The 26,128-nt window shown below is 46.8% G+C and overlaps 1 protein-coding gene across 1 annotated transcript; it reads left to right on the forward strand.

Annotated features, from left to right (window-relative positions):
* Positions 1-11,700: 11,700 nt before the first annotated feature.
* CHGA (chromogranin A) lies at positions 11,701-25,072 on the forward strand. Its single transcript, XM_079308133.1, has 8 exons — positions 11,701-11,915; positions 12,652-12,698; positions 16,370-16,463; positions 16,821-16,889; positions 18,993-19,091; positions 20,705-21,199; positions 21,622-22,094; positions 24,537-25,072. The coding sequence occupies exons 1-8, from the start codon at positions 11,870-11,872 to the stop codon at positions 24,618-24,620; spliced, it is 1,407 nt and encodes a 468-aa protein (XP_079164259.1). The 5' UTR covers positions 11,701-11,869; the 3' UTR covers positions 24,621-25,072.
* Positions 25,073-26,128: the final 1,056 nt, after the last annotated feature.

Genomic DNA, 26,128 nt, shown 5'->3' on the forward strand with positions numbered 1-26,128 from the left:
GCATATGGGGTTACAAGGAGTGTGGGCTTCAGTTCATCACCTCAGGGCTCACTCTTGCCCCAAGCAGCTGATTAGCAGTTCTGCAGCAGCAAAACTGCACTGCAGCATAAGCCAGGTTTAGATGGTGATCCTTTAAACAGGAATGATCTCTGTCAGAACAGCTTTCTTAAATCCTGAGAGAGATGCTGCTACTTGCACTTAATTGTCTTTCTGTGTATTAGCTATTTAATGGTATTAGCATAATACATGCTCCCATTTACAGAGGAAGTGTTTATCTATGTACCTTCACCAAAAAGTGAGTTTGATTAATTAAAAAAGGAGGACGGATGGGATTGCTGTGAGGATTTGAATGTAAATGCACCAGCAGATGCTTCCTGATCCTCCCAGCAGAGTACATCACTTTTAATAAACTCAGAACAGATGGCTGGCTGCAGTGTCAGAGATGATACGTATCAAAGTGCTCTGAACTCCCCTCCCAGACAACTCTGTCCTCAAGGCTCCAACTCCAGAGGGGTGAATCCTCACCTGCAGCCCACTGGCAAAGTTCCCTCCACCTCAGGGGTGCTGTGCTTACTCACTGCAGCTGTGGAGTCCTGCCAGGGAGCTGCAGGTCTGTGCTTCAGGAGCCCTGCGGAAATGTGATCAAGGCGCTCGCTGGAATGCAGAGCCTGTAGTTAGATTAATCAGGCTGCACAAGAAGCAGCAAGAGATAATGTACAGCTAGTTAAAAGTTTAGCTCTTCTTCTTTCTCCTCCATGGGAGCTGGATCCTGCTGATTGCAAACAGGAAAAGCTCCTCTTAGTTCAAAAAGCTGTTGAGCCAAGCCTGCAGGACTGAAGTGGCATCTCCCTAAAACATTTGGTGTATCAAAACTCTTCATGTGCTCACTTTATCTCTTGACCAAAAAGACAGGATAAGAATCCCATTTTAAATGGAAAAAAATAGAAAATGAATGATCAGTACTTTCTTGGGTCTTTCCTTCCTAGGTCCCTCTACAAAGAGGATTTTGTCTGAAGAGTAAACTGAGGCAATGGATGGTTAAATGTGTTGCAGTGGTCATGTGGGAAGGGAATAGCAAAGCTAAACATAGAAACCTGGTTCCCAAGCTTTTGTCATGGACTGAAACATTTTCCCCAGTTCCTCATGCCCATTACCTAACTCACTGCTACCTTTGTTAGTGCTGGTTTGAGCCAAACTATGCAAACCATGCCTGACCCCTTTGCTCCTGTTTGCTGCCAGGTGCTGCTGCACCTGAGCAGGCTGCTGGCAGTAATTGTGGGAGCTGCTGGCTGGCAGGTCAACAGAGGCAAAGTGTCTGTGACTCCTGGAAAGAAGAAATGAGCTGTATGATTCACTAGAAAATAGAAGGCAATTTTCTGAAAGCAGGCAGATGAGGCAAGCAGGTCCTTCCCTGCACTGTCACTAGGAAGGGAGAATATTTGTTTGAGGAACACTACTGCTCAGGAGTTTCTGGCAGCTGTTTCAAAGACCATAGAATTAGGTTAACAGCCTTCTAGGTGTCTTTATCATCTGCAGCTCAAGAATGTAACCAGAGGCAAGTGCAGATCTCATTCCATAAAATCAGTTATGCCTCATGCACAGTGCTGGAGATGGAGAATGTCTGGGATCTTGTGAGCTAAATTTCCAATATGAAATCTTCATGAGGATAAGGGCTGGCACTAGGAAGCTGTGTTCTATGCTTGTAGAAGGAAATATGGCCTTGGTGCAGCCTAGCAGGAAGACAAGAAGGAATGAAATTCTAAGCAGAAAATAAAGATCTGTGCTGAGAGTTCTTTAGAAACATCTCTTTTTTAGCCAAAGTACAACAGAAAAGCATGTGGATATTCAGCAGCAGGAATGGCAGACTGACAGTGGAATCTCCTGGAGAGGGTGATAAATGTGCACCTCTAAAGCCCTGATCCAGAGTCCTCTTTACACTGCAAACCTCCAATGAAGGCTTGGATGAGCTATACTGGGTCCTGGCACCCACCATTCTGTGGGTTAGAGACGACATCTCTGGCAGACAAGCCTGCAAAGCACAACATCCTGAGCTGCTCTTTAAATCAAAATTGTCTGGTGTTGGTTAGGATGATGTGAGGATACAGTGTTCAGGGAAATTGAGCTCTTAGGAATTAAAATTAAAAAACAGGTCTAGGGGTTTTTAAGAAAATTGGATAAATAGGAAGAGGGAAGGTAAATAAAATATTAGGCAGGATATCCTGGAAAGGAGAAAAGAAAACACAGATAATAGGCATTGTTGAAAGAAACAGAGAGGTTTGAATGGTCTTGTCCTGGACACATATCTCAGTGTGTGTGTATGGCACAGTCCTTGACCAGCACAATCCCTGGGTATCACACAACATCCCATAGTGCTGAGGATAGCCACCAGCCTTTCCTTCTTATTGCAGTTCAATAGACCTCTGCTATAAAACTCTGTGCCCACTCATTTCTTGTTCAAAAGTAAAATATTACTGTATATTAGAGGAGTAAAATTAAGACAATGGAAGTGTGATTGATAATGGGAGGGTAAAAAATACTTCATAAAACCTAGTCTCTGCCAGTAAAATGGAGGCTTTGCTGCTGGATGAATGTCTGTCCTGGGATGTTCTTTATTCAAAGCATCCATTTATCATTGTAGCAGGGACCATTGGCTGCCAGCATTCAGCGACTGCAAAACGAACTTTCCCATGAGTACAAACTCATCATTCAGCTCTAATGATCCAAAGTTTCAAATTAGCCCATACAAGAAAAACAGTGGTGTCACCCAGGATGTTGATAGGAATAGAAACACCATGGTCAAGGTCACCCCAGTAATATGGAGGAGTTCTGTGCTTTCCTGCAGAAGCACCAACTATGTATCTAAGGATTTCAAACCAAAGCCCACTGGTCCTGATGAAGCAAAGAGCCTGTCCCTGTGTCATTCCAAAGTCCATGTGAATCCTACTGAAATCAAGAGTGTATGTGAGGGTTATGGTTGAACAAAAAAAGGAGATTAAATATGACGATAAGCTTCTCATCATTCACCTGTTGACCTCTGCAGTAGCAGCCAAGGTATCCCAAGGTCCTTTCTGGTGCTAATATGAAAGATGAAAATATCAATACCCCTCAAAAATGGGGAAGCACCTTCTCTTGGTGTGTGGGGCACAAGGTGGGTCTCTGCCTGAGTAAACACAGCAGTTGGAATGGATGAGCCAAGTCTCCAACTCAGTTTTACTGACTGCCATCATCTCCTTGCTTTGTGGTGGTTTTATTTTACCCCCAAGGGTCTGACTTCTTTAATTAGGTGTTTTGGTTTTTGTTTTTTTTATACATAGGAGTGATGCATAAAGATTTCCTTTTCTCATCTCTGACTAAATAGAGGCTAAGAGCTTTGTTAGACAATGGAGTACTCTTCCAATCAAACAGCAATACACTGTCTCCAGGGAGCTTTCTTTAACCACAGATCACAAACAGCTGCTGTAATTGTGCTGTTCTTGAGGCCCTCTGCAGGGGCAACCAGGGCTGCTGCTTTTCCTGAGAGCATCTTTGGTGCAGCACAGGAGGAAGTTCTCTGGATCCACAGTGTAGATTTCCAAGAGGCTCTTTTGCTTACCCACCTCTTCCAATTAATGAAGCTGCTCTCAGAATATGAAAAATTCATTCCTTAGCCTAAGTCAAGGAATAAACCCCAGAAGGTTGATGTTTTGAAGCAATTGCATAAAATAAAATAAAATAAAATAAAATAAAATAAAATAAAATAAAATAAAATAAAATAAAATAAAACTGGAGGGATTGTGACATTCAGGAACATGTGAACAAAAGGTCAGGACTGAACTCCCAATTCTCTTTGTGGCTATTATACAATGTGTACACGCTGTTTATAAAGGGTTAATAAAGTATAAATAGATGCAATAATCAATTAAAAAACATGAGTAGCCTGTGATCCAGATGGCTATAAACATACCAGTTGATGGTGCTAGAGATGGGCTTCAGCACAGTAATAAATAGGGCTGATCAAAATATGGAAAAGTGTTTCTGTAAAATATTTCAATGAGCCAGAATTGTTTTTGTTCAAAGGGCCTGCAAAAATCATTCTTTTATTTAGAAAAGTTTGATAAAAAAATATCCCATTTTATTTCTGCTTTCATTTATTAAAAACACAGTCAAAATAGATGCTAATAATTTGTATAATCATCAAAACCTGTGTAAAATATGCTGCTAGTCAACTTCCAAGGAGGGAGCTGCATTGCTCTCTGAGGCACTGATCCTGCAGAGACTTTCAACAGAAATTATTTGGGACACTTATTTCATTGTTAGGCTCACACCTATTTCTCCACATTTCACAACAAATGCAAAGCAAGTGAGAACCACATTAGTGGACCTCTAAAAGCATGGGGAACACCTGTACAGCTTGGCACCAAGTTTAAAAAGGTGGTATCTGGAAGCCAAGGAAATCACACATCTTTGCAGGAAGGGCCAGAAGTTCTTAAGTTAAGAGGTCAGCCCTTGCAGGAGCTGAGAAGAGCACCAATCCATGGCTCCCCCTGTCCTTGGACAAGTCAAGGCTGCACTTCAGCTGCTAAGGACAGAGGTGGTGCAAAGGCAATATAGGGAACAGGAGGGTCACTCCTGCACTGGGGTCACTCACAACAACCCCACAGCACAACAGGCTGGGGGCAGAGTGCCTGGAAAGCTGCCTGGAAAAGGACCTGGGGGTGCCATTTGACAACAGCTGCACATGAGCCAGCTGTGCCCAGGTGGCCAAGAAGGCCAATGGCATCCTGGCTGTAGTGTGGCCAGCAGGACCAGGGAAATGTTCATCCCCCTGTTTATGCAAAATTCAAATTGATTTCCTGTCTTTACTTTTGTTGATGATCAGCATTGACTGATGTCTTTTTCTTATCTTTTAAGCAGGTGTTCTTCCTTATTATAGCTGTTATCCTCACTATTACCTGCACTCCTTGCTAAATACACTTAAATTATATCCTTGACCCTGGGGAATGCATCCCAAACTCAGAAAATGAATCTAGGTCTAGAACTGAACCCAAAACCCACTGGAAAGGGTAAAAGTCTTTATATTGATCTATGTTTGGGTTCAGGCTCTCAATGAACAATTTGCTTAGAAATGCAAATAGCACATTTTCTCCTTACATTTCCAGTTTCTCACTGTGTGAATCTGTCAAGCAGCTACAATGTTCCCCCCAGTACAGAAAGTCACATACTCACTGCAGCTTTAAACAAAAACTGAGTGTAGTACCCATTTATCTTACCTGCCTGGAGCAAACCCTTCTATTTCTGCTCCTTTGGGATTACACACAACAACAGTTGCCCCCTATGAGGCATGGAACACATGGATTTCACAAGGATTTCACCATGTATCTGGTTATCTAGCTGCCTCCATCAAACAAAAAGCTGTTGAGAGCCAGCAGATCATGTTTCAGTAAAAACTCTAAAAAAAAAAAAAAAAACAGAAAGAGAAGCATGGCCTGGAGTATTTTTTCCTGATGGTTTGGGTTTTTTTAATCCCCAGCAAAGTAGAAAGTGTGGTTTGTCCTGAAACATTCTCCCAAGCACTCAGTAGCAGAGACTGAGTCTGAACTCAGCTGAGTACAAACAGAGAGATCATCTCTGCAAGGTCAGTGGTGGCCAGTGGTCCAAACCCTTTCCTCCAAACAAAGCAAACTGGGAGCTGCAGGACTGCTTCAGGATCTCCCAGATTTTCTTTGGGCTCATCCTGCAATCTGGAGCAATCTGTCTGGACTATTTTGTCTGCAGAACATATGAATGAGGTGAGAAAGTCTCAGCAGAGACTTTGCTGCATTTGAAGGTGCCTCGTGCTGCTGTCCCCTTGCCCTGCAGAAAGTGATGGCTGCTCCCCAAGGACAGGCATTGCAAACCCTACTCTCCTGTGAAGAAAAAGCATTGGTCAGGTAAGAAACTTGAGCTCCTGCAGGCTGAAAAAAAAGGCCAGTAACTGTAATTTAAGATTCTGTGGTTGTTCCTCAAGCTGCTCTGTGTGCTGATGCTCTCAAGCAATTTAATACCTGAAAGGCTACCTCCTCCTGTTCCTTGCTTAGTACAGAAGGAAAAGGCTTGCTGTGCCTGTAAAGAGAACATTCATTAACTAGCATTAACGTGCAATTTGGTGTTCAAAAACTGCCTTATCAACAGAACATCTGAGGTATGAGCCATCTGCACTGCACAGGCTGCCCAAAGCTCTCTGCCCAGGCTGTGCAGAGAACAGCCTGACCCAATCCAGGGTGAATGGATGGAGGGAAAGGATCAAGGTGCCAACTGAGACCAACAGAGTTGGAATTTTTTTATTTGCCTTATCCAGACTGAGTAATTTCCCTGATACAGGCTGGGACAGCTCTTTACTACTGACTTACTGCTGGAGCATGTCTAAACCCTCCAAAAATCCTCCCTGTCCTCCCTGTAATGTCTTTAATGTGAGGGAATAATAGATCTTGGAGAATACTGATTCCTGACACATCTATGTATGTATGGCCATTTCTAAAATGAAAGCCAGCTTTTTTTAGGTATCCCCAGAAAGTTTCTGGGTCAGTGACTGAAGACTGAAAATATTCTAGTGACAGTGCTCTACTGAGAGCAGGATACCCCAGGATCTCTTTGCATTATGATACAGGTAATTATGTGCCATAGGTAATTAACCCGTGGGACTTGCTGGCTAGCAGCCAGGTTCAAAGGAGCCTCATGAGAACCAGGTGACTGAGATTGTTTCTCTTGGAAAGGACATGAGTAAGAGAGAAATGTAAATATCATTAAAGCCTCACTGGACTAGGGAAGAGAAAGAGGTTTTGTCTTTTCCAGCTTTTAGAAGAGAAGAAGTAATTTTAAAATAGCAGATGAGATACTTTTGCTGTGTGTAAGCAAGCTGGAGCATTTAATACCATAAAGCTAAGGAAGGCAGCAAATTTGAGAAGACACTCAGAGGGACAATCAAACTAGCTATTTCTAATTAACACTAAAACATTGTGAAGCACAGTAAAATAAATAGGGCCAGTGCCCAGTTTTTGGGAGGCTTGAAAACTGGGATTCAGCCTGGCACACAGGCAGGAAGAGGCCCTAGTCCCAACCCAGCCCTTGTCCCTGCCTCTGGGGGAGGGCCCAGGGTCTCCAGATCCCTACTCCAAGCCAAAATAGCAGTTGTTGTGACCCTGTGTGCCATATCTCCAGGTAAGTGGTTCCAGGGATGTGTTACTGCCACTGTTTGAAGAATAATAATCTTGTGGGGACAGCAGTGCCCTGAAAGTCCTTAAGTATGGTTTTTTGGGCAGAAACATGAACCCTCACACTTTTCCTTCATCCTTCTGCAAGAGTGGCAGGGAAGCAGGTTCTGTTTTCAGCTGTCTTTTTATCTCTTCAAGTGCATTGTTTCTGATGTGAGCAAAAGGAGATCAAAGCATCCAGAATGGAAATTGTTTATAATTGTTTCATAACCTTGCCTAAGCCTTGCTGTTGAGGGGGGAAAGTTCCAATTACAACTGCTTTTTAATTTGAGATTTTTGCCATTTAATCTCCATTAATTGGAAAAGTTAGCACAAGTGCATCTAACTCACCTCTCAGAAAAGCCCCTCACCATGCTCACAACATTTGAACTCTGGCCTTGTGGGCAGCCCAGGAGACCCACATGACCCTGTGGCTGATTTGGTTTTCACTGAGCAACTGGTCTGGAATGGACAGACAGATTGGGTATATACAGGAAGAGGAATAAAAGTGATCCCTACAAAATATACTAGGCAGTCACTTAATGTTCAGAATGCTGAATCTGATGATTCAGCTGATGCTGATGCTGACTGAGGATCCATCTGTAGGCTGTGAGCTGGTGGCAGAGTAGGGGGTGTCTGATGGGCTTATGGACACCCCACAGTAGGAGTGCTGCTCCACAGACCTTAGTCACTCTTGTCACTATTTTTTTCCCTTAACTCTCATGAACCCTGTTAGTTCCTGCAGGTCAGTAAACAGGACTGCCTGTCTCTAGCTTCAGAGCTAAATAAACAATATCAATTATGTTTTCATGAACTTAATACCAGTACAGAACTTACAGAATTGTTTTATCTTACTGAATATGTATGTCAGCATCATGTAAACTTTGCTGTCACAAGTCAAATAAAACCATAGCTATATGAATAATCAGTAATTTCCAGAGGGGGCTATTTGAGATTACTGTTCAGGAAGAACCTCTGTCTCCACATCTTTTGGCAGATTCACTGAGGCTCATAGGAATCAATGAAGGTTTTCTGTAACTGCCAGGTAAACTGACCATGGCATTAGAGGGGCATGACATTTTCCAGATTGGCATTTGAATAAAATTTAGAACAATTATGCTGAGATCCAAGCTCTTTGTAAGGGTGTCCAGATGGTATTCTGTGATGTCTGCAGAGAAGACTCTTCTTCCAGCAGAGAACATACTCCATCTGCCCCAGTGAGAGCTCTGCATGCCAGGCAAGGAAGAAAATGGAAAGGCAGAGTAAGCTACTGCCAGGTTTGGCACAATGATGGTCTTTTTTATGGGATATAAGTAAACCATTCAACAGGAAAAAGATGAATTTCAGGTTAGTGCAAGGACTTAGTCTAGACTAAGCAAATCAAAGCAAGTCAACATCATTTTGCCTCTGACCTGAAAAAGAAGAGAGGACTGCCTTTGAGCAGCACAGATGAGTATTCACAGCAGCAATCTGAGCTTTGAAGCTTATTTCTATTTACAGGCAGACAAGTAAGGCTTGTATGAGGGAACTGAGAGGCAAGTGTGGGTGACTAAGGTGGGAAAGAAGAAAAGATGCAATGTGAGGGTTTTAATAGACTTTGCTAGTAATTTGGAAATTAGCTTACATTCACGTTTTTCAGTCAAACAGTTATCAACTGATTTCATATACAAGTAGGTAATTATTGCCTATTTTTTGCTTAGTGTCTTTTTGGTTAGGGTGCAGTATTAACTGTGCTTCAAATCCTTTTGATATCTTCATGAAAAGACACTTCCCCTCTTTATGAGCCTCAGTACCTGAATCTGTAAAATCACAGCTGTTTGAAATGCAGCGTCAGTTTTTCCAAGCACAGAAGAGCAGTGAATTTTTAACCCAGTTTCAGCCAAGAAATTAAGACAGCCAAGCTCTCAGAGAAACTCACAAACACAAGATCTCTTGGTTTTGTTTCCTGAATTCTGAAATAAAGTAAAAAAAATATTTCTCTCTTGGCACTTAAGCCACATAATCTCTCAATGAAATGACTATATACATAGAAAGATCATATATCAATATGGCTTTTAGGCTGACCTCAGCTCAGAGCATGGATAATGCAACAATGCTGGGTGGCTGCTTGCACCCATCCAGACACTGCCATCTTCTCAAATCACTTTCAGGCTAGGAAGGCAAATATCTCTTTGTCCATCTGCACATTATGTTGGTGGCTGCAGACAGGCCATGGTATATGGCTCTCCACAGTCCCACATTTCACGCACGAAAAATTGTGCAGCTATAAGGAAAAATGGAATTGTTCTCTATAGACATCAACAGCTTTTTTAATGGAAGTGGCCAGAAAAGTCCATCTTCACTACTTTGCCACCCATGGAAGACCTAATCCTCTTTTCCATATACTAAAGCACAAACTACTTTAGAGACTCACAAACCTGCTCTTCCCTTGGAATCTTCACACATTGCCTTTCTCTGAGTTGCAGAATACCCTTCACTTTTTTATTTGATCAGTTTTGCTCTTTTGACATAAATCTTTCCCTGGCATGCTTTACTGTGACAGTTCCTAATATAGCTGTGCTTAATGAGACAAATTCCAATAGCACAAGTACTGATTGCTGGATTAACAGTTTCATATCCATTTTTCTGGGGCAAGAAATAGAAAAACTCATCATCCATCTTATGCTATTACAGTGGGACTATGCATACCATACCTGAAAAGCATTTAGTTTCTCCTTTGTAATTAACTTAATGGATGCAAGACCATACCTGATAAAGAGAAGGAAAAAAAGTAGCTATGGGTACTACATATCCTGTTAAATTTCTCAAAAAGAGGCCCCAGAGAAGAAAAGGACTTCATGTAAGAAACTGGATTAGAACTGAGATAATTTATTGCTCTAACAAATACAGCATTTATACGTAAGGGCAAGTAAATATTGACTAGGAAAACAAAGTCTAAGCAGATAAGCAGATTAATCTGTTTCTCACTTAAGAATACAGAGGAATTTACAAGCTTAATAATGCTCAGTGTTTCAGACACTGAGCATTTTCCCTGGGGAAAAAAAAAAAGAAAAGAAAAAAGGAAAAAAAGGAAAAAAAACCCACCACAACTAAACACCACAACAATCAAAAAATCAAAAAGAATGGATATCTCTTATTCTTGGAGGTTCTCCATGGAAGAACTGTCATGAGTGTCCATTTCATAGGCTTATGAGCATTTAACCATCCATCTCTGCCATCCACAAAGCACTGTTCAGAAGATCAACTTATTTCCATCTTTTTTGTGCATTTAACTAGAAAGTACAACAGACAAGAGGAGCTTTGATTTTGTATGAATGGCCTTTTACAATCCAAATGTGCCTTTTGAAGCATGTATTTTAATCAGATAGATATTAGAGGGCACATGGGAACACATTTCCACGAGCACCTGAAAAGAGAAAGGGAAAATGATGGTGCAGTCTGTACTGCCTACTCTCATAGAAAAGTTCTTATCATCTTAGACAAGATGACAAGTGATGACTGCTTAGATTCTCCCCAATTCCTTGAGTGCAGGACTCCACAGTGAGAAGTGATGCAGGGTAGGGGAAGAAAGATCATGCATTTTCCTGAATTTTGTTTTCTAGTCTAAGTCCCTGCATTTTGTGACCTCTGAAATTGCTTGAGGAACAGAATGGAGTAGCAGAGCTGCTATTCCTAAAGAAGCATTGGAGACTCTTTAAACAAACAATCCAGGCTGACCTGACAGATGTTTCATCCCAAGGATAGCCATTTTTTTTCGAAAGCATGGAAATTCTTGTGACTAAGAGAATGATACAATTTGTTGTTTCCTCTCTGTCTCTTGTCAATGCAAACTGGCAGCCAGGTAATTTTGGTTATTTCAGCTTTGGAGTGCAGGGCATTGCTAAAGAGTGTTATAAAGAATTGAACAAATGGCAGCAACCTATTAAAATTTTACTTGTAAAGTCACAGATGTACAGATGCACCAGCCTTTGATCTTTACCCCAAATAATATCCTACTAACAAACCTTTCATAGAAGTGCTGGGAGTTACCATGTCCATTAGCAAGCCCTTTTCGTGGTGACCAGTTCCCTGGAGTGGAGCCTTTAAAAGACATCTAAAAATTTCACCACCTGTTCTAAACTCCCATGACCAGAGAAAGACAAGGGGGCCCTGAAGGGGCAAAACCATTTTCCCGGCAATGCTGGCCGGGGCACATGAGGTTGGCTACAGGTACATACAGAGAGGGCACACCTGCAGACGGGCTGCAGATTGCCGGTGCCAGGTGAGGTGCTGAAAAGCGGAATCCTGGAAACACACCTCACAGCCTTCCTGCGCCTGCAGAGTGAGAGAAAATGGAGCAGCCAGGGGCTGACACCCTTGCATGGCCAGCCGGGGAGGTCGGGGCTCCTCCGACACCCGGCGAGCGACGGAGGCTGATGGGAAGCCTGTGTGCCAGGGGAGGGGGCAGAGGAGGAGGCGGCTTCCTCCTGACGCCATTTCCGAGGGCTGAGATATATAAATGAGCCGGTTGCTGCAGTGCCCCATCTGGGATCTTCAGCCAGGGCACTGGCGTAGATACACTCGCTCCGTGCTGGTCTCCCCCCGGCACCTCGCCTGGAGCCCCCACGCCACGACAGTCTCGCCCTCTGCCCCTTTCTCCCCGCCTCCATCCCGCCAGCACCATGAGCCGGCCAGAACTGCTCGCCGTGCTGCTCCTGGCCGTGCCGGGTAAGTGGGGCTGGGCTGGGTCCGTGTCTCCCTGGGCTCCCCGGCCCCGCTCCGCCCGCTCCTCCAGCACCGCGGGCAGGGGCAGCCCGGCCCTTCAGCACCGCGGGCAGGGACAGCCCGGCCCTTCAGCACCGCGGGCAGGGGCAGCCCGGCCCTTCAGCACCGCGGGCAGGGGCAGCCCGGCCCTTCAGCACCGCGGGCAGGGGCAGCCCGGCCCTTCAGCACCGCGGGCAGGGGCAGCCCGGCCCTTCAGCACCGCGGGCAGGGGCAGCCCGGCCCTTCAGCACCGCGGGCAGGGGCAGCCCGGCCCTTCAGCACCGCGGGCAGGGGCAGCCCGGCCCTTCAGCACCGCGGGCAGGGGCAGCCCGGCCCTTCAGCACCGCGGGCAGGGGCAGCCCGGCCCTTCAGCACCGCGGACAGCGGCCGCCGCAAGGTCACTGCCGAGCGCCGCCGGGCCCTGCCAGCCCGGGCACCTTCCCTTCCCTTCCCTTCCCTTCCCTTCCCTTCCCTTCCCTTCCCTTCCCTTCCCTTCCCTTCCCTTCCCTTCCCTTCCCTTCCCTTCCCTTCCCTTCCCGGCATAGTGCACACATCCAGCTGCTGCACCCAGGGACCACTTCCATCAGAGAGAGATGCCCCTCTTCTCCATTCCCATTTTAGCAGAATAGTGTTTCTCAGCTTGTCTTCCAGATGAGATGAATAACAAATTGTCTTTTTTCCCCGTCCCCGTACCTTACAGCCGTCTCCCTTCCTGTGACAAATGACATGAACAAGGGCGACACTAAGGTAAGGATGAGCCTGTAGTAAAAGGGGCAAATGAAGAGAAAGGATGGGATGTTTCACCTCCACCTAGGTGGTTGTTTTTGGGCTGCTCCCACTGAGGGGGAAGTAAGAAGTGCCAGGAATTTGCATGAGATCCTATAGCAGGATCAATCTCTGCTCCCTTCCTAACAGAATTTTACCCTTTGTGCATCCACTTTTGGGCAGCCAAGGAAATCCCTCCGGATATGACAGAGGGATCAGGCAAGCTTGTTTAGAGAGGAGATGGAGGCTGGGTATAACTCTCCTTAGTCCTCCTACTTTCAGCTTTTCAAAGCTCCCAACAGGAGGTGACTCAAGGGAGAGTAGGGGGAGATGTGATTCAGGAATTGTGTGTGTTTGGGGGTGTATACATCTGAGTTTGTGTGTGTGCTACTTAAACATGCGTGCACTGGAAAAATAGGTAACTGGTACTCTCAGCTTGCTAATCCATCCTCAGTTCCTGCTCAGCCTGTCTGGATGGCTACAAGCAGTGCAGGACTTGGCTGACCTCTCCAGCCCTCCTTTACAAGCTTCTGTGCACATATCTGTGTCACACCCTTCAACATCTGTAGCTGCACACAAACACGTGCACTCCCAATGGCCTTTTGGCACCTAAATGCTTGGATAGGAGGGTTTGCCTGTGTTTATCTATGTCAGACATGACTCCCTGACCCCCCCTTCCCCATCTTTCATATGAGCTGATCTCTTAGCTGCCAAAATTAAAATTTCTTTGGGAGCTCATGTCCATAAAGGAAACTGCAGTCTTTTTACTTTTTGCTTCTTGAACCATTTTGTGTTATGAAATCTTGTAGCCACATAATGTTTTTCCCCAGGCAGCAGCAGAGGAGGGCACACCAATGCCACAGTCTCAGCCACAGGCTCCATTGCAGGTTACCTGCAGGATGTGTGCCACAAGCAACGCCTCCCTGTGTCCTGTGAGACATGCCTGGGCCTGGAGAGCAGTCGCTTTGTTAAGACTTTTAGCCTGCTTAGCCCCTGCTGGGACTGAGCCATGAGCTATGAGACACTGGGTGCCTTCCTCAGGCTGTGTGCTGCAGGAAGGGACAGGCACTTAGCACTTCAACTTTACATGCCAGTGTGGGTGTCCAATGGGCAACCCATTAATCATATGATTTTCCTTGTGAGGTCTATTCCCCAGTATATTCTATGTGTACCAAACAGCACTTCTGTGGCAGATGGTGCAACTCTATGGAAATGATTCCACCAAGGAAGGACTCTCCCAAGACTGCCCCCCTTCTCTGAGTATTACACTGACACAGGCTCTAGCTGAGAACAAAATCAGCCTTCCTTTGAATTTGCTGCAATTGGAAGAAGCCATTAGGGCTTTCCTGCCTTTACCATCCTCTGAGACACAGCATTTCAGGAAAGGAATTCCTGGTCTTATGGAACAGATTAGGGCAGGGATATCATCACATGAATACAGAAACGAGCACTGCAGCTCTTCCTACACACCACACTCTATGCCACCAGCATTTGTGGGTGGCTCAAGGCTATGTAATGAGTAGTCAGCTCCTGCAGGCCTTTCCTGAAAGCTCCTCAGACTTTCCTTACACCAAGGGCTTTCCATAGGGAGCTGAACAAGACCAAAGCATTTACAGTGTCTCTGGTATTTGCTCACTCTTGTGCTTGAAGGACACTATTTCTCACTTAAACTGTACATTTTAGGAGGGCATAGCTGAGCTCAGATGTGGAGAATTCTGTCCTTGTAAGGGCACAACCCTTTGGAGATTCTGTGAGCTGCTCTTAAGGATTAGTTACATGCTCATGGTTAGATGATAGCTGTGGCAAAATTCCAGTCAGAATTTCTGCACTGGATTAATTGCATCCATTTGGAAAGGATCTCCTCCATTTCCTGATGCAGGCTGTTGTTTCATGACCTTGTGAAGTCTCACTCTGCAAGACCTCCTCTAACAAAAAGACAAGGACAGTGTTGTGGGATGACTGCAGTCTTCATTTCATTGCTTTACAAAGCTCCTCCAGAGAGCTGAATGTATTTCTGTGGGGAGTGATGTGTCTCTTTATGCTCAGACAAAGACCTTAGATCAGCTTAGAAGTCTTGAAAAAGCTAGAATAGAATATTTCATTGAACCAGAATCTTACTTCTCATGCTGAGAAAGCCTTTACTTCTGAAGTGGCATCAAATACTGCTACATAAGTGGGTCCAGAGGCTGGGAAACATGAGAGGAAAATATCGGAATCTGGGGTTTTTTTTGCTATTTAGAGTGACTCAAAGTCATCTAAAATCAGTATTAATGGATTGCTTATGATATAGAATGATACCAGGGAAATTCCCCTGCTTTCTTTTTTTTCAATCTTTCCTGTAGCATTTTTAATCCATTAGGCGATCCCCTCAAACTATGTAATGCATAGAGTTCAGCATTTTATGGCTGTGATCTGCAAAAGCAGAATTCTTTCCTTACACAGGGTGACAATTTTCCCATTCCAGCTTCCAGTGAATATATCCAACTACTTGAATGAACAGCATTTTGGATGACTGGGGACTGCTGACTTGTGTTTAATTTCTACTGCACCACAGTGCTCTGCTCTCCTGAGAATGGTACATTGTGAGGGAGGTCAGGGCTCTCAGGGCTGCCTGCTGAAATCATCAGGAGAAAGAGGTGCAGTCAGTGAATGTTTTGCCTCCAAGGCTTAACTTGTATTCTTTTATTCAATTTAGCTTCTCTTTTCTTCCACAGGCAATTATTAGCCTTGCATTTTTCCTAGATTGCTTTATAAATAATCATCCTTTTGAACTAAGCAGCCTAATTCCTACATTACTAATCAGCACCAGACTGTAGTGAATGCTTCTGTCCTGTGTGATCATTTGGGTCTACATGACCACACACTAGGGCTCCCAGTAGTGTCTTGGCATGGCAAGGATGCCTGCAATCTCAGTGCAGGTGACAAATTAGATAAATAACACTCCTGGCTACTGGAAAGGGTGGACTCAAGAGTTTATACTGTCTGAGAAGCTGTCAGAACTTCTCTGCTTTCAGATGACCTGCCATCATATAGAGCTCTTCCAGTCTATAATAGATGGCTTGAACACTCAAAGCACAAGGTCAAACACTTCTCCAGAGCATCTTGTCCTTTCTAGGGTTTGAGAGCACTGTTTCTCATCTGTGTTTGAAAGTAGTTTGCCTCACCTCACCTTTCATCTAACTATGATGTTCTTCCCAGGGTTTGAAGAGCTCTTAAGATTTCAAGGTCATATATTGAATAACTATGACCACCTTTTGCTCTCTACAACCTCTCACTGAGTCCTTTTATGAGATGCAGGTTGAGATATATTAACTTAGAGAGGATTATTTTGAACTTTCTGTGTATATATTCGGATACCCTTTACTGTCCAGATGTGCTCAGACTCTGGATGGTCTAAAGGGGTGCAATCCTCACTGAATTGTGTGTCATGTGGAAGAAGCTCTTTCCATTGTCACGTGTAATTTGGTCACTTCTCAGTTGCAGGAGGTACCTTCTGTCCTGCATTAGGAAAAACAAGAATTGAACATTCAGTTCTGGCTTGACCAGAAAAGCAAGAACTGTGCCATCATCTGCTGTACTTTAGCCTTGGCAACAATAGGAACAAAAGACAAAAAAACCCCAGTTCTTTAATTTGTATTTTTGTCTCTTTCTAGGTGATGAAGTGCATTGTAGAGGTCATCTCTGACACTTTATCTAAGCCAAACCCCCTGCCGATCAGTGAGGAATGCCTAGAAACTCTCCGAGGAGGTACTGCCCCAGACTTAATGCTGGGTATCAGCAAAAGCAAATCTGGCAAGTAGGGGCTGGTCCTGCTCTGACCAACTGAGCCCTGGCCTCTGGACCCCTGTCAAGGGGTCCCTGACACGTTCACCTTCCTCTTCCATGGCTGTACTGGGCCCCAAGAGCAGGGATGGAGCCACTGCTGGTCCCTGGTTTCCACAGGACCTTGCTGTCGACTTAGTCATGGGGTTAAGAGACGTGACAGCAAATCAGGCCAAGGGAAAAAATGAGCAAATGAAGGAGTGGAATTTGGGGTTCTTGATTTCCTGGGGTTGGGGGAGGTTTGTTTTGACTATTATCTGTACTAAGTCTCCCCTGTTGCAGATGAACGAATTATTTCTATCCTTCGCCACCAAAACTTACTGAAGGAGCTTCAGGAAATTGCTGCTCAAGGTACAGTGCCAGTATATATTTTTTTAAATATAACTGTAGGGAAGATTGTTTTCTTCTGATGTAGTCCCTTATACAGTTTTATTGCTTGTTTCATTTTGTGTTTGTTTTTATATTTTATATTAATTTGAGATCATATAAACATGCCCTAGGAAATGTGGTTCCAAGATTTTTAGCAGAGATTGTGTAAATGAATTTTGCTTATAGTAACTCCAATATGTATCTGATCATTTCAATAGCTATCAGTGTTACTTGGTGGTGATGTAAAGTCTGGACATTTTGAGGAGGGAGAACACTAAAAGAAAACACTGTAATTTAATTTAACAAATATTCACCAGCTTCCAAATCTAGAATGAAAAGCAAGAAAATCTCCACTGTCTGTGTAGCTGGTTTCTAGCACTAAACTCAGATGTGGCAGCAGGGAAGCCCCACTGAACAGTAAGATTTACACCTAAAAGACAGCAGTGAAAATATTCTTGAGCTAATGGGTATATTTTGATGGCTTCCTTAACTCAAATGCAAGTTTGGCTTGGAGAGGTGCAGGCTGCCCACCACTGGTCAATGTGGGAGCAGCTGCAGCACCATGGAGCTGTGTCAAGGGGTGTTGAGGGAAGAAAGGGACATTCTCAGGTGCCCAGCTGCCCAGAGCTAACATGCAGATCCCAGGCAAGGCTACTTCAGAGCTAATCCACATCCCTCTGTCTGGATGAGGCCACAACAGGACTCTCCCCAGACTGCAGGGAGAGCACATCCTGGCCTTCCCTACTCCTTCTCCCTGGGGTAACCAGGGGGCAACTGGGCATCACCAGAGAGACAATGACTAGGGCATCCCTGTACCCTGCTCCTGTGTGGCAATTCTTCCAGAGATGGCTGGAAGGCAGTGCCACCAGAACGCTATCAGAGCAAGGAAGCCACAGAGGCAACAGGGAGAAAGGAGACGTAAAATTCAGGAAGTCAGAGTTGGGAAAGAGTCTCATGCAGCTCCCAAATCCATATTTTAGTCACTACTCAGATGGTAGAGGGGCCAGATGCTCAGTGACCTCAGATGGATGCTCTGGTGATCCAGAGGAAAGAAGACATGGTCTCTTCAGTACACTGGGATGTGGCTGCTCAGGCACACCAGGGATTTGAGGAGGAGCACTCAGAGATCTGACAGGCTGTGCCACTCAGCATGGAGTCCACAAGAAGGGACTCATTTCATGGAGGTGCACCTTGCTCCACTCTTTCCTCAGCCTGAACCCATCACACACTTAGTCCCAGGGTAACATGAGATCCAATCTAGAGATCACAGAGACTGGGGGTGGAACAGTCTTGTAGACCAAGGTAAAAGCAAAGGTGTTTATCTTGGTGTCCTCTGTGCTGGTGCAGCTGGTTCTGCTCAGGCTGGAGAGCCCACACCATTCAGCTCTGGGCTAGAGAGGGCTGGGCTGGCAGCACTGTCTCTTGCCCTTGCATTGAGGCATAGAAGCAGGGCATGAGCTGGGTTAGACAGCGCTTGTTTGGCTTGCAGATCCCATTGTTGGTTGCTAGGACAGCTGCAGCCTGACCTCCAGCTCATGCTGCCTTCAGACACCTCTCTCTCTCCAGGGTGTTATATTTTTCTAGCAGGCTTCATAATCCCAGAGCTAAGGTGTGGGGCCTTGGAGCCCCAGACTAGCCCTGCAGTGGGAACAAATGCTGCTTTCTCCTCCCAGCACCCAGGGGAGAGGGGCCCCCCCAGCCAGGCTCTCAGTGCTCACCTCAACAGAGGTGTGTAGGCAGAATCTGGCAGGAGGCAATTTTCATCCTTCAGTAGTCTGGTGATGAAGTCTTTTGTTGCCCTCAGTGTGCTGCAGTTCAGCACCTCTTATTCCCTAGCTCTCCATTGATATTAGTTTTCCTGGCAACCCTGCGTCTCTATTTAGAGACCACTTTCTTTCCTGAAGATGATGTTTTTGATAGTGGTTTTGTTACTCCAGTTGATTCACATACCCTCCAATCTCACTCCTCCCAGGCAGATTTTTCCAATGTAGCAAATATAAAGGGCACATAACAATTTTTATACCTCTACTTTCTGAAACACAGAAGGGACTATTGCCTTCTCCTACTTTTTGTTACTTGACACAGGTGCCAATGAGAGAACCCAGCAGCAGAAGAAAAACAGTGGCTTTGAAGACGAACTTTCTGAAGTCCTTGAAAGTCAGAACGACAAGAACAATCAGAGAGGTCAGTGTCAGCCTCCACCCCCGGGAAATCCAGGTCAGGCTATAAACAAGGATCTCCTTTCAAACAGCCTTGATATGTCCATCTGCTTCTCTTTTAGGCATCTACTTTGATGCTGCTGCTGACACACACAAGCAACCTGGTGTTTGCTTTGTTCTTATTTACCAGCTCAAAAACCAGGCAGTTTCTGAGCTACAGTACCTGGTGATGGTCAAGTTACCAAAGTGATAATGACTTTTCCACTCTGCTGCTGACACTTTAACTCACTTGTAACACTTAAAATGAGTCACAGGGAAACCCCTGCACTGGAAGAGTCTGTGATACAGGCAAGGGTGATCTGGGTTTTTGCCTGTCACCCTTGTTTCCAGGAATCTAAAATATTAAGTAATGAGTCTGTGAAGGAAAAATTGAAACACACACAGCACACACACCCACAACAAAACACATGTATCTTGGAAAGATCACCTTCAGCTGGGATTTCCCCTTGTCACTGTTTCTCTGGCCTTACTACAGACATGCAGTTTAGCAGAAAGGAGGGGTTGGCTCCTTCCCTTTTCCTTGTCAGGAAGACACAATGCCAATGTGGGGTGATGTAACTCCTCATCCAGCAGCAGCTGGGCACCCACAGAGGGTCTCAAGCAGCTCTGGGGCACATGGCTGGCCCACAACACCAGCACCACTGTGACAGCAGTCCAAAGCTGCTTAGAGCAATAAGGAGTGACACCCCCAGGGGCTGCTGCTGCAGCCAGCACCACCAGAATCCAACAGGTAAGATGGTGGCACTGCATCTCCCTACTGCCAAGATATACCTGAAACTCTTACTCCAGCAGTGGGGAGACAGAGGTAGATGAAGTGAAGATGAAATGGCACATGGACCATCCAGGCTCACTGACAGACTGGTGACACCAGCACGGTGTCACTGGAGGACACCAGCCTTATGTGGCCAGCTCGCTGCATCCCCTCATCCTGGCACACTCCCTAGCCCTCCTTGGGGCTGCACTTACCTTTCCATATCTCTCTGGATTTTAAGCTCCCATATTTTCTTGTGCAAAGTGTTTTCTCTGGCTAACAGTGTTAAAAGAGGCCAGTGTCCCTTGAGCAAGAGGAAATACTCAGCCCACATTAAGCTCCTGCTGAGTAGTTCATTTGCAGAAGCAGACACCCCTCCTCCTGCCAGCACCCTGTGAACAGGGCTGGCTGCCTTTTCAGCCTGGTGGGAGAAATAAGGATGATGTGAGTGCAGCACTCAGAGCAGGGAGAGCTGTGAAAGTGCCATATTACACTTCTAAATAATTTCATTTTACATGCAGTCTGGTTTCATGCAGGGTGAGTTCGTGGCTGGCATCTCAAGAGATGGTGATGAGGACTGTGCTGCAGCAAAACACTTCAGCATATGTTTAACTTCAGCCTTGCAAGTCTCTCCAGGAACACAGGCACCAGAAAGAACACTGTCTTGCTTGAATGCAAACATATGCTGAAGTGACTTGCAAAAGGATCCATGGGCTGGTTAAGCAGACTCCTGAGCAGGGCTGAAGTTCCATAAGAAATGCTTGGCCTTTGCTGGTTGTGAAGTGAGCTCTCAGCAGAGGTGTCTCTCCTTGTTTCTCCCTCTGCAGATACAGAAGGGGAGAGCCCTGAAGAGGAGCAGCCCACAGGGTCCCTGGCTGAGCTGGCAGCACAGAAGCCCCAGCAAAATGAAGACTCAAGAGAGGAGGGAAAAAACAGCCTGGAGGAGAGGGAACCCAGGCCACGGGATACTGACCTTGTTGAGAAAGAGGAGCGGGAGGAATCTGAGAGCAATGACATCAGGGAGACAGAGAATACCCATCGAAACAAAGTTCTGGACAACCACATCGGCAAAAATTTCAGTGAGGATGAGCAGCAGCAGCAAGGGGATGAAGAGGAGGAGCCCAGAGGCTCCAGGGACAGCCTGGAGCTTGAGGATGAGGGAGAAGAACCATCCAGGCAGGGCAAGGAGCACAGCAAGGAGGTAGCAGGGGAGCGTGTGGAGCGGGAGGATGATGAAGCTGCAGAGGAGGACCCTACTGAAGCAGAGAGGTCACTTGATTTGGCTGAGGAGGACGAGGAGGCTGAGATGCCAGGGGGTGACAGTACGTATCCCAGACAGCATTGATGCCTTCCTGGGGTGAGCTGAGAGCACTGAGATGCAAAGTCAAAAAGTTGAGGCAGGTGCTTCCTGGGTTTACAGAAACACACTGGCTAGCAGCCACTCAGATCCCACCACAAACATCTGACACACAGACTCATGCACAGCAGGGAACAGGCCCTGCAGCTGCATTGCTGCTCAGCTCTCATAGCTCCTGGGGACAACTAACTCATCTTCCCTGAGCTGCCTTCAAGCCCCATTACTGACATGGCAATGTGAGAGTGGGTTCCCTAGAATCTTGGGAAAGCAGGCCTAAGTCAAGAAATACATCTGGCATCATCACTGAAGGCTCAGTTCAAAGGTGGACCTTAAACTGGTTCACAGTTTTAAAGCAGTTGCTCACTGCTTTGTTTAATGCTCTTTCAGATAACGATGATGAGCTGGGATTTGGAAAAGATGTGCGGAGCTCTGAAGAGGAGGAGGAAGAGGAGGAGGAAGAGCAACCCCGGGCACTGAGAGAAGGAAGGCATCACCTGGAGGATGAGGAGATGCAGGGAGAAGAGGACACCTTTCAGCCCAGGGGTGCCAAAAGCGACGAGACGGAGGAGGAATCCTCCAGGGAGTGGGAAGATACCAAGAGGTGGAACAAAATGGATGAGCTGGCCAAGCAGCTGACATCAAAGAAGCGCATGGAGGAAAATGATAGTGAGGAAGAGCCAGACAGGTCCATGAAAAAGACATTCAGGTCCCGCAAGTACGCCTTCAGCAGCCCAGAGGAAGCTGTGAGAAGGTCATGGAAGCGTCACTCGAAGGAGGACAGCAGTGAAGGAGGCTTTCCACTTGCTCCCATGCCTGAAGAAAAGAAGGATGAGGAAGGCAGTGCTAACAGGAGAACAGAGGTTGGTGAACACAGGTCTAAGAATAAATCCCACCCAGTTATCCAAACTTCACTTGGAGATGTGGATGGCATACTGGCATTAATGTAGCCAGCAGTGGTCCTCTGTGACACTAAGTTGATGCTTATGAATGAACTTCTAGTCATTCAGCCTCAGGTATTATTGAAGTTTTCACCCAGCTGTGCCTTTGGTTTTTCTCCTTGTTTCAGTGACTAGCACAAAAGCATTCCCTGCCCCTCAGTCATGACTCCAGTGACAGGACATCTGCACTGGCTGTCCTGCACATAGTGACCAGAGCTATAACTGGAGCCTAGGGGTAGTCCTTGTGTCTCAAAGCCCTTCAAAGTCAAAAGGAATGCTTACCCTTTCTCAGGGATGGAGTGAGTAATGTCAGACCTCCTACAGAGTTAAGTCAGGGATACAGCTGTGGAAAGAGACCTGAGGCATTGGAGTGCAAATGGCTGACAGATACAGAAATTCATCTGAGCCAGGCTTCCAAAGTCAGACATCTCCTTCCCTGATACCATGTGTGATGCTGGACAATGGCTCAGTACATCCCCAGCAGCCAGGAACTGGTGGTGGGTTCACCTTTGTGCTGAGGCCCAGCTCCAGGCAGAGTTGATTTAGGATAATGCAGGAGACTGGGCAGTGAGGTTGGGCTTGGGCTTTGTGAGCCTGGGACAGGACGTGATCAGGTGCCTGGGAATAGGCTGGAGCAGCAGGTGAGTGAAGCCAGTTGGCTCTCTTGCCTCCAAAACACCCCTCTTAATTCAGTTATGCACCAAACCAGTGGCCAAAAATTGCCCTTCAGCATCCCCATCATGAGAGCATCTCCAGTTGTGTTGGTTCAAAGCAAAGCCAAACGTCTCAGCTGGAAGCAGGAATGCAGGGAGGTGGGCTCCCCCATCTGCCTCCCACTGCTGTCTGCTCACATCCCACACCTGGCCCCCAGGGAGGCTGCTCCCCACTGCTCCTGAGAGGGGCTCTGGGGTGCACCTTGTCTGCAAATGGGGCTTGGAAGAGAGGTTGCTGAGGCTGCAAAACTCCTGTGTTTACAGATGCAACAAGACTTCTTTGGTTGGCTTTTTAAACTAGGTCAGGGCCTCTGGGAGTCAGCGAGGGAAGGCACAGGCTCTGGCCGCTGTCCTGTCTCCTCTCTTTATTTTTGGGCCACAGGGCTGTGTGGCTTGGTCAGTGAGGCCAGCATGGGTACAGATACAGGCTGAGAATGCTGTCCCCTGCACTTTCCAGGGCCCAGCATGTGAGGTCAGGTAGATGCAAGCCAGAGCACACAGGCAAATGGTTTGGGTCTAACCAAGTTCGCTCTGGGTGCTGTAGAGGATTTCAGAACCTGTTTTTCTCCCTTTCTGGGGGCTCCAGTTGCACCCCTAGTTATCCTCCAGGTGAGCCTCAGCCAGCTGCTTTCTGACCCACTTCAAACAAAATGGAACAGTTGCTTGGGCACCCTGGGTGCTTGCAGGCACCCTGCTGTAGCCAGGGCTTTCCCAGGGACTGAGCCAAGGGCCCAGTGGAGAGGCCCTTTTTCCCTGTTCAGGAAAATAGTTCAGGAAGAGAAAAAAAATTCCTTATTTTTTACATATTTTTCTTTTCTCACACCAGTCACATGCAGTGCAGTGTCTCAGTGTCTACCTGTGGTTGGCAGCTGCTGAAGGCAGCAGCAAGGTTTTGCTCCTCTGGCACAGGAGAGGGACTGTCACCTTGGCTCTGCCAATGGGGAAAACTACAGCACCAGGTTGGCTCACACAGCCTGCTGCTGCTATGCTGAGTGCATGGTCTGCAGAGAGCCCAGTGACCACAGCTGTGAGGGACAGGCAGGTCCAGCTGACTATGATCTGAGTTCAGGCAAAGCTACACAGCCAGGCGTCTGAGTACCTGCACTAAATAAAGCAGCTATAGGTGACAGCATAGATACACAAGGACCAGTACAGGAAGACCACCAAGTGCTGGGCAGCTTGAGCCTTTGAACCGATGGCTTCCTCAGTCACTATTTTCCCTGTACCTTCTATAGTGGAGGTGCAAGCAGTGACCCAGGTCAGGGTGGGAAGAGGGCACAGCGCTGTGCGCGGCGTGGGCAGTGCTGCACTTCCCGCTGGTTTGACACCGCTGACCCAGCGCTGGAACCTGCTGCTGCTGCTGGGCTGAGCCTGCCCCGGGCCCCGGCGCCCTCCAGCCCCGTGCTCGGGAGGCACAGCCCCGCTGGGGACTGCACTGCCTGGCAGGGGACAGGGAGGGAGGCAGCTGCATCTTATCCCCATCGCTAGCAGCAGTAATTAAACATAGGGGCAGAAGTAATCAGAGTTGAGCACACTCACCTGTCCTGAGGGACACGCAGGCTGAAGGGATGGGGCAGGCAAGGCTGTCTGCAGCTCTGGGGGCGAGGGCTGCTCACCGTGGGCACCGACACGCCCTGCGATTGTGTTGCAGGACCAGGAGCTGGAGAGCCTGGCTGCCATCGAGGCCGAGCTGGAGCGCGTCGCCCACAAGCTGCACGAGCTGAGGCGAGGCTGAGGCCCCGCGCCCCGCGCCGGCCGAAGCAGCGCCGCCGCCTCCCTCCGCCGCGCCTCCATCGCCCGATGAACAGCAGCTAAGCCGAGCAGAAGCACCGTGCCTAGCACCGACCCCGCTAGCGCCCAGCCGCCCCCGCCATAGTGCTGTGCCCATCCCGCTGCCGCCCCTCACGCTCCCCCCTCACACGGATGCCCACACGCCCGGCAGGGCGCCCGTGGGTGCCAAGTGCAACCTACTTGTGTATTTTCTGTCTGGGTGGGGTTTTCTTCCTCTTTTTTTTAAAAGACAGGACAGCTTTCTAGAAAGTTCTTTCACCGGTAGTTTCACTGGATTAAAAAAAAAAAAACTGCAATAACTTGTTATCTTTTGATTAAAAGCTGAGAACTCTGACTGTAATATATTCTATATAAAAAATTTATCTAAGTAAAAATAAAATTGCAGTGGGTTCCTTCCTTTGTTTTGGCAGCTTCAGTGTCGGTTGTCAGCACGCTTCAGGGCCTGAAGGGTTGTGCAAAGAGGGGGGAACGGAAGGTTCCCCTCAGCACAGACACACTGCCATGGGCCTTCCTTCCTTCTTTCCTTCTCTCTTTCCCTCCTTCCCTCCCTCCTTCCCCCTTCCCTCGCTCCTTCCCCGGGCTCCAGCGCTGCTGCCCTCCGGGGCCTGCCATGGAGGACACCGGCACTGTGCTTACAGGCACAACCTTCCATCCTTGGGGCTTCTAACCACAGAGCAGCTGGAGGACCGAGGGCTGCTGGCCCCAAAATCTCTGAGTACTGATCATATTTTAGATGTTCTACGTGCACTGGCAGGAGAGGGAAAGACCCACCCACTGCCAGGGCTGTATTCCACCCCCCAGTCCAAAGCTCTGCAATTCTCTGCCATCACCTGCGGCACTGGGCAAGAGCCCGGCTGGGGAAAGTGCACTGGAGCAAGCTGTGAGTCTTTCAACTCTATCCTGAGAAGATCATACTCTCTTTAACCTTTGGAAGAACCAAAGTGACTAAAGGTGTTTCACAGAAACAGTACTTAAATGTCAATTAGGGAGTTACTCCACCTGGAAAAACCACATTTTACATATTGATCTTCACCTAAATTTTAATTTGAATATTGTATTTTTAATCTGAATATTATATATTGTAAATATGTTGTATTTATAGCTGGAACAGCTTCCCCAAGAAGTAGTCAGCACCAAGCCTGACAGAGTTCAAGAAGCATTTGGACAATGCTCTCAGGCACACAATGTGATTCTTGGGGTGTCTTGTGCAGGCCAGAGGTTGGACTTGATGATCCTGATAAGTTGCCTCCAACTCGACATATTTTATGATTTAGTTTCTCCCTTTTTTTTTGGTGAGACTGCCAGTAGCAGCACCCATGCAACTCCTTGCCAACACAGGCCTACATGTCACAAATTCACAGAAACCCTCAGACCCTCACCACATCTCTACCAAAACAAACAAAAAAAACCCAACCCCAAACCCAAAAAACCAAATAACCCTCACAGAAATGC

Source organism: Erithacus rubecula (assembly GCF_903797595.1).
Source record: "Erithacus rubecula genome assembly, chromosome: 6".
NCBI lineage: Eukaryota > Metazoa > Chordata > Aves > Passeriformes > Muscicapidae > Erithacus > Erithacus rubecula.

What these genes read in the sequence shown, in the direction of transcription:
- CHGA (XM_079308133.1), top strand. Translation starts at nt 11,870, where the DNA reads ATGAGCCGGCCAGAACTGCTCGCCGTGCTGCTCCTGGCCGTGCCGG. An exon ending in GCTGCTCCTGGCCGTGCCGG is followed by an intron (nt 11,916 to 12,651) that starts GTAAGTGGGGCT and finishes CGTACCTTACAG; the next exon opens with CCGTCTCCCTTCCTGTGACA. An exon ending in TCAGGAAATTGCTGCTCAAG is followed by an intron (nt 16,890 to 18,992) that starts GTACAGTGCCAG and finishes TACTTGACACAG; the next exon opens with GTGCCAATGAGAGAACCCAG.